This window comes from Labeo rohita, chromosome 1, assembly GCF_022985175.1.
Source record: "Labeo rohita strain BAU-BD-2019 chromosome 1, IGBB_LRoh.1.0, whole genome shotgun sequence".
In the NCBI taxonomy this organism is placed as follows: Eukaryota; Metazoa; Chordata; class Actinopteri; order Cypriniformes; family Cyprinidae; genus Labeo; species Labeo rohita.
Window position 1 is genome coordinate 41,568,515 of NC_066869.1, and position 9,322 is coordinate 41,577,836.

Sequence of the window (9,322 nt, forward strand, 5' to 3'; positions counted from 1 at the left end):
CACCGTATGATTTAGTCACCCTCAAGCCATCCTAGGTGTATATGACTTTCTTCTTTCAGATGAATAAGGTTGGAGTTATATTAAAAAATGTCCTGGCTCTTCCAAGCTTTATAATGGCAGTGAATAGTCAGTGAAGTGCCTTTTGATACCAGAATCGGAATGCAAATCATTTTTATAGAATACTCTCGTCAAATATGCCATTTGAAGTTCAACCTGTTACTATTAGCATTTTACATTTATTTATTTTATTTCACTTTTTTCTCGCAAATGCAAGTTTATATCTCCTAGTTCGGACTTTACAACTCGATTTAACTCAACAATACTGAGATACTGAGAAAAAAGTCAGAGCCGAGGGGAAAAGAGAGAATGGCGAGTTGGTTTTTCTTATCAGAATTGTGAGATTTAATCTTGGAATTGTGAGAATAAAGTCAGAATTTTGAAATATAAACTCAAATTTACCTTCTTATATACTCAAATATACCTTTCCATAGACTGCTACTTGAAAACCATAATTTTCTGCAACCAGATAAGCTCCGCCCACAGAAAACATAATTAATCTCTAAAGTCGCATTTGTAAATGAATAAATGTCAATGTAGTGTAATATCTGTGGCACTACTAGTCAAAGGTTTGGACACCCTTCACTAAAATATTTTGATTTGTTCCAATTTGAAACCCTTTTTATATTGAGACATATAACTGAATGCTTGAAATTAGTTTAGTAAACAAATACATTCTACTTACAAATGAATTTCTCTACAGAAAGTAAAATAATATTATAATTATTTCAAATTAAAATAATACATTATTTAAAAATAAATAATGAACAAAATTAATTAATTGAAATTACTTTAAAAATTCACACATTAAACTGGCAAATGATTGCAGAATAAATTAATAATAGTAATAAATATTATGCAAATAAGGTATTTTTCAAAGCCCTGCACATGATATGTAAGGAAGAAAAACTTGATATCATGGCCATGAATTAAAAATTTGTCCCAAAAACGTTTTAATTAATTTGTTCACTGGATGTGACCATGACTTAATTAGGTTAAAACAAGAAACAATTTAGTACAACGTAGCCACAATTTATCTAAAATGAGGGAGTGAATGAATAAGTCGTGGCCACGATTTAACTAAAGCGAGGGAATGTAATAAGACATGGCCACAAATGAGTAAGTCATGGGAACGAATGCTTAATTTGTGGCCACAATGTCTTTTTTCCACCCCTGCTTGTCATCAGACTCTACATTTCTGCAAGGCATCTGTAACTGTAAAACAACACTGCATAATGCTTTATCCATGCCAGGAGATGTTACTATATAAGTCCAGGACCACCATTGTGTCAGTCAACCAAAAAAGTCTGTGTAAAGACAATTCATAAAATTGTTTCTAAACACATTATAAACACACTACAAAGACTAGTAGTATTGAATTGTCGAGTTAAAACATTAAACAGTTTTTCTCCATTTTTGTGTTCAGGTTTTTTTTTGGCCGGGGCTGAAATCATGTTTTGATGATGCACTGAAGCCACTGAGGAGCATGGCCCCTCCCCTAATACTGTAGAGACAGAGCACATTTACTGGATTGTGATCACTTACAAAACAGCTCGGCCTCATTTAGCGGTATTTGGCAGTTGAGAGAGGCGGCAGCTTTACTGCGAGTGGGCGTGGCTTCAGTGCAGACAGTGGACACGCCCCCAGCATTTGAGAGAAAAAAATACTACCTATTTTTTCAAGATTTTGATAACTTATGTTATTCACTTGCTGTTTTTAACATTCAGATGTGGCTGGGTGATTAATAACATTTTTCTGTGGTGTGACAAACTTAGGTTTACACAGACTTTAAACACTCAGGCAATATTCCATCCATGTTGTAACTTTACTGTCTTCTCTTTTTCTCTCTGGTCCCGACCCGTCCCCTCACACCTCGTGTAAAGGTCAGCGACAGCGACTATGAAGATGAGCAGCCCAAGCACTCATTCGTAAATCACTACATGAGCGACCCCACCTATTACAACTCGTGGAAGCGGCAGCCCAAAAATGTGAAGACCGGAGGAGGGTATGAGGAATGTGCCATGACGGATGCAGAGGGGGGGTATTATCAGACTGTGGTGACCCAGCACAGCGTAGGGGGCGTCTATACCCCAACAGGCCAGCCCGCACCAGGAACACGCACTCCGGTTACCGGCTTTTCCTCGTTTGTCTAATGAACCGATGACTTGAAACAAACGAGGAAGCTAACAACCTGAAGTTGAACCCTAAAACGGGATGAATCAAACTGTTGTGCTGGTTATTACGGAGTAACTGCGTTTTCCCGGAAATGAACAACTTTCTCGTTTCCCCCAAAATGTGTATTTTAGGCCTTCTCTCTTCAAGGAAGGGAGGAGGGTGTTGAAGTATCTTACTGTTAATGTGTTAATGATTTTTGGGTGGATTTTCGCAGATTAACCGTGACCCAGAAGAAGCGAAGACTTTGCACTGTGAGACTCTTTAGTAAGAGGTGGTATTAATTTTAAAGACTCAAGGACCCTCAAAGACGGATGAAGGAAATTCCTTTGTTATGAATTCCCGTTCCATAGCAACCTTCCGGGATTAGTCGTAATGTGTGGGCAAACACACGCTCGAGTGATTCATTGAATCTCGCTCTGATCTCCAAAACTCTAATTGAAGTTGAAACATCAGCGGAAACTTGTACAGTGTGTGGTAGACTGGAACAACAATGTGTTTTGTGTGTGGTTTATTTTCGTGTTGGGACGGCGGCTTCGTTCTGGACAAAAGCAGCACTGAAAATACTGCCTTTGCACACGTATTGCTCTCTTAAACCAAAAGAGTGATGCTTTAAGCGGGGAAAAAGAAAATGTGTGCTCGCAACAGACCGTTTTCTTAGGTTAGCAATACTGTATGTAAAATATGCTGTATGTGTGTATATTTTTAGGATCAATTTTGTACAAAAATGAACCGTTTTTACTGTAGAGTAGATTTGTGCCAAGTCGATGTAGTTCTTTAGTGACGCCCACAGCGGATCATTTCAGCAAGTCACAATCCACACTGTTTGTTTGACTGGCTTGCAGTGTATGTACAATCCAGTCACCCAGAGAGATGATAAGAAATGTGCAACATCGTCCCTCTAATCCAAATATACACAGATTTCTCATCTCCTTCAGTGTCGAACAAATATTTATTACAGACGGGTGGTTAACAATCTGGGCTGGTAACCATAAGGTTACTATACTATTATATACTAAAATTACGCATTTCTGTGGAAAGTATTTCTAGGAAAGAATTGGAAATCATAATTACTTTATGATGTGCGTTCAGGTCATTTTGGATAGACTAAAAAGGTCTCAACTAAAATGGACTGTCAACTGACGTTTATGATTTATTAAAAAATTAATAAGTAAAAAAGCTGATATGCTCCTAGCTTGGTAAACTATGGAAAGCCCAATTCCAGCATGTGAGAAAAAAAGAATCCTTTGGCAAACCATCATTATGGCATAGAAATCTGAAGTTATGAGAAACTAAGTCAAAAGGTTGGAATTATGGGATATTAAGTCATAATTAAGAGAATCAAAATTACGAGATAAAAACCTTATGACAAAGAATTATAAAATGTCAAAATTATGACGTCAAAACATGTTATGAAATTATAACGCGAAAAGGCATAATTATAAGTTAAGACATTTTTATCTTAAGTTAAAAAAATATGACAAGTGGTAAAAAAAAAAAAAATTGGAATTTTGACTTTCATCATAATTATGGGTTCAAATTTTGATTTTTTATATCATAATTATGACTTTGTATCTCATAATTTAGATAAAATTACAAGATAAAAAAACTCAAAGTCAAAATTATGAGATAAAAGTTATGATAAAAAAAATTATGACAGTTCGAAATAGAGAAAAAAAGGAAATTATGACACAAAAGTCATAATTTTAAGTTAAAACGTCAAAATTATGGTAGGAAAAAAGCAATTTCGGATTTTGTTCTTCATCTTAATTATGGGTTCAGTTTTTGACTTCTTATATTATATGCCATTTACCAAAGTCAAGAAGTTGATATTATGAGGTAAAAAAAAAAAAAAAAAAAAAATATAATTAGGATTTTGATTTTCATCATAATTATTATTAAAATTTTGAGTTTTTATATGATAATTATAACTTTGTATCATAATTTTGATAAAAAACAAAAATAGAGGCAAAATTGGAAATTATGAACCCAAAATTCATAATTATAAGTTGAAAAAACTAATTAGGATTTTGACTTTCATCATAATTATGGGTTCAACTTTTGCCTTTTAATATCATAATTATGACTTTGTATCATAATTTGAATTTTTTGTCTAAATTCAAAATAGAGACAAAAAATTCTGACACAAAAAGTCAATTATAAGTTGAAAGGTTTTTATCCTAAGTTTAAAAAAATGATGAGATAGTCGATGATAAGAAGTCAAAATTGAGGAGGAAAAAAAACATTAGGATTTTGACTTTCATGATAATTATGGGTTTAAAATTATGACAGTCGAAATAGAGGCAAAATTTGATTTATGACACAAAAAGTAAATTATAAGTACAAGTCAAAATTATAAAATAGTCAATGACAAGAAGTCAAAATTATAAGGTAAAAATACACATAATTAGGATTTTGACTTTCATCCTTTTTAATTTTTGTCATAATTATGACATTTTATGCCAAGGCATGTTTTTTTCTTATGTGGCAGAAATGGGCTCTCTAGTACTTTCAACTTGAAGGTGGCATTCATCCTTACTTAACTCGTAAATATGATCATTCTGACATGACTTGAACGCAACATATTGCCTGAAACTTGTTCTACACAAGTACATGAACAATATATATATATATATATATATATATATATATATAAAAAAAAAAAAAAAAAAAACATTTAAGGGAGTAACGGCGCCCTCTTCAGCACTGAAATTGTAACTACATGAGCATGTGTAGAGTAGGTTTTGGAGCCTAAAGCGTTTTATTCTATTCTATGCATTAACTCTCATTTAAAACAGAGAAAAAGACAAGGACAGACTTCTAGACGTGTTGAAAATCCAAATGGAAACAATGTAACGTTACGTCCAAAGACAGAAAGTGCTATGCAAAGTGTTATTAACCAGAATGTGTCAGAGAGAATAATACAGTATGCACTTCAAAGCAAGTTGTTAACACTTGAGAAGTTGTTACTAAAATATTACTGAAACGTTATGCCTCCTACAGCTGTATTGCTCACAGTGCATTATAATTCACTAAACTGGATTACTCAAAAATTAAAAACATTGGTCAAAATCTGCAGTTTGTGCATTGTGAAGTACACAGCATGGTCCTAAACTGACCCTGGTCTCGAAAAGAAGTTAAAAGGAAAAATATTATTTTGCCCTCTAAGAATATTTCTTATTATTATAATAATAATGTTATTCATGTCACCATCATTTCTAGATCTTTTGCACAGGGAAGTACCACTCACATCCAACTAAAAATCCATGAATAGGCCACATACGTGATATGTGACTCAAACGTATTTATTGTAAACAAATGACATGAGTGATATTGTGTTCATATTTTGCTGCCATTATACCCCAAGCAAATTACCTGCCATTTTTTAATATGTAATTTTGCTGACTAAATGCCAAATAGAGTCAGTAGTGTGTGCTGTGTGAACATGATGCAGACTGCAGAAATGTCATCTGTATTCATACGACACATTCACTGATGAGATGCACAGCAGCCCCAAACAGATTTGGACACTTGAGCTACTCTAAAAATGTATGAATGTTTTTGCGTTAGATAACAAATCATCAAAAAGTGACATCTGCAAACAGAACGTAAGTTGTGCTGTCTTTCATTAAAACAAATGTTTGGTTTGAATTTTGTTTGTATAATGCATTGACAATAATACATTTTTTAAGTGTGGCTTAAGTGTCCAAATGTTTTGTTTTGTTTTTTTTTGGCTTATTGTAGGAACACTGTAATTTCCTGATATTGAGGCTTCATCATTGTAATGCACTTGTTTTGATTACTATGATTAAATGGATGAGATACATATTTCACAGAAAATGTTCTTATTCTTTGGCTCAACCACACTATCCATCACAACATGCTCGTGCTGTTCAGGAGTTTTTGTTTTTCACATCGGATGTGTAGGAAAGACTGTCCCTTGAATTTTTTGAATGTGATCAAATGAGGTATGTGTTGAGGCAATGGGTGTCATTTTTTGACGTTTGCATTGGTTGCTATAGTAATGCTGGATTCAACGCATTCAACGTTTCAAGTGAAGTGACTTTTTTTTTTTTTTTTCTATAACAAGTGGATGCAAGCTGGCAGTATGATGAGAGCTGTCACACTGGAAATCTATCCTGTGCTTATGAACATCAGACTCCGGTGACTGTGCTAGCAATAGATGGTATGTGTTGTTTTTTGGCATTGCTGTATATATACATTATACATAGGTATGTATGAACACATATGTAGAGAATAAACTACAGTCTATTTGCAATTAAAGGAATAGTTTCCACAAAAATGAAAGTTAACCACTCTCAAGCCATCCAAGATGTAGACAAATTTGTTTCTTCATCTAAACAGATTTGGAGAAATTTAGCATTACATCACTTGTTTACCAATGGATCCTCTGCAGGGAATGGGTGCCGTCGGAATGAGAGCCCAAACAGCTGATAAAAACATGACAATAATCCACATGACTTCAGTCCACCAGTTAATGTCTTGTGAAGTGAATAGCTGCATGTTTGTAGGAAACAAATCCATCAAGGCGGTGTAATTTTAAACCATTTCTTCTAGCCAAAATACAAGTCCATAATCCATAATAATGCTTCCTCCTCCTGCTTTCAGATTAAAATCCACTGACATATTTGTTTTTGCGTGGAAACAATGCTTAATCTGGTCATATTTCTCTCCTGATTTAGACAAGATGACTTTTTCACTGGAGAAAGCAATTTTATGGATGCAGGACTCGTATTTTAACCAGAAGCAATGTCTTGATGGATTTGTGTTTTACAAACACTCAGCTTTCCACTTCACAAGATGTTAACTGATGGGCTAGAGTGGTGTGGATTATTGTGGATGACCTGAGAGTAAGTACATTTTCAGGAAATCATTTTAGAGTAAACTATTCCTTTAACAGAAACCTACTTGAAAAATGCCAAATAAAAATAAAGAAATACAATCAACAATAATAACAAATAGCTGCAAGCAGCAGTTATGAGGCCAAGCACAACAGAGACAGAATGCAGAGCTAAGCATGGCTGGGAGCATAAGACCAAGATATTTTTAGATTATTGTTGTCGAAATGGCTGAAAAATCACAAATGTAATCACTAGTAATACAACTGAATTGTTTAGCACATTTGCAGCTGCAGCCTCAGAATCAGCTTGGGATCACGCCAACAATTTAATTGACGCGCTATTCGGAAAGGTTTGGCCTATCAAAAGGCTTCTGATAGTTTTTTGTCAGCATGATTTTAAGATGATTTAAGCCAGTTTGGGAGAAAATCTGACCAACAGTATATGAAGAGTTTGAAAAAGTTTTTCAAAAAAAGGTTTTCAACATAATTGAAAATGGCGGGCTGCTTGTTCGACCACTATTAGCATTATTTTGAACTTCCAGTTTTTGATTACCTTCAGGCCATGAGTTTGGCAATGACATACCGATGTATTTGTTACATTATAGCATTTTATATTATGCTATAATACTGTACTGTAATTTGTGCCAATTTCATATTTAGTTCAATTATAGCACCACTAAGTGACACATAAATAAGTACGCCCATAAATAAGTGTGCCAAATTTGGTGAAAATATCGAATTTCGTGTTGGTGTGATAGAAACTTTTTATAACTCGCAATTCTGACGTTTTTCTCGCAATTTCTTAGATTTGTGAGATACAAACTCGCAATTGCGTGTTATACCCTGATAGCACACGTACGTCTCGGAGACGTCTATTTGATGTCTGCATTTACATCTGCAAGACATATTTTTTATGTAGTTTGCTCATCTGCAATACGTCTATTGGACCTTTCCTATCAGATGTCAAATACACTGTAAAAAATAAAAAACAATTTGTTGAGTCAGCTTAAAATAAGTTGTTACCCTGCTGCCTTAAAATTTTAAGTTCAGTTAACTAAAATAAGTTTATTCAACTTGAAATGTTAAGTTGTACTAAGTAACAACTTAGATATTTGTGTTTGCTAAACTTAACAGATGGGTAAGTAACCCAGCTGCCTTAAAATTTTAAGTTGATTCAACTCCAATATCTAAGTTGTCACGTATTATAATTTAACATTTCAAGTTGAATAAACTTTTTTTGAGTTGACTGAACTTAAAATTTTAAGGCAGCCAGGTTACAAAATATTATTATCTATTAGATGTCTTTAAGATGTTTATGATTTAGAATGTATGTAAAACTGACATCTTACAGATGTCTACCAAATGTTTACATAGCAGATGCTTTCCAGATCAAGAGATCTTTAACAGACACCTTGCAGACGTGCATGCGCTATCTGAGTAAAGTCCAGTTCTGAAGGGTAAAAAAGACTATTTTATCAGAATTGCGAGTTTATATCTCACAACTTGCAATTGCATGTTATAAAGTGAGAACTGTGAGAAATAAATATTTTTTTTTAAATTCTTTAAGTTCTTGAGAACATAAAAAATGATCCATGTCTGACTTAGACTGCATTTTTTTACCATTTAATATTCATATTTTGAGATTTATCCATTAGCATAATGACAACAATTATGTTTCTGAGTTTCCTAAAGTTGATACATCTCCATTGGACTTTCGAAGATATTTGCAAAATTTGTTTAAATGCTATATCACAATGTTGCACAAACAATTTAGGTGAAACCTAATGTGAATATTTGATTTTACCACTCAGTGGCGCTGGTTTGAAACTTCTCGGGCTCCTTCAGGGTATTGTGCTGATGACCCATACCCAGTTTCGAAACAATATGCTAATTTTTCATAAAATACAGCATTTTACTACAAAATAGGATATCATTTGACTCTACATGCTGAACCTAACAAGCCCACTTTTGATTTTTGGTCAAACCATTCAGAAGTTTTACCCAAAAATAACTATAATGAAACATATAAAAAAAAAATTATATAAAAAATAATTTTCACAACTCCTTACCACCAGGTGGCACTGCAACAAAACTGTGCCGGTAGCCTTAGGTTATGGTTGTTATAACACACACCAAGTTTAATTTGAATATGCTAAAGCATTTTGGAGATGTAGCCTCAGGTCGATTTTGTTTCTTGAGAACACTATGTTTTTCAAAAAGGAGAGGCATGGC

At 33.9% G+C, this 9,322-nt stretch overlaps 1 protein-coding gene across 1 annotated transcript in view; it reads left to right on the forward strand.

The window, feature by feature from the left end:
- sdk1b (sidekick cell adhesion molecule 1b) overlaps positions 1-4,875 on the forward strand; it is a 259,703-nt gene extending 254,828 nt beyond the window's left edge. The window contains exon 47 of the mRNA XM_051116461.1: positions 1,941-4,875. Coding sequence (XP_050972418.1) covers positions 1,941-2,210 — 270 coding nt within the window. The 3' untranslated portion in view covers positions 2,211-4,875. The remainder of the gene's footprint in view (positions 1-1,940) is intronic.
- The last annotated feature ends 4,447 nt before the right edge of the window (positions 4,876-9,322 follow it).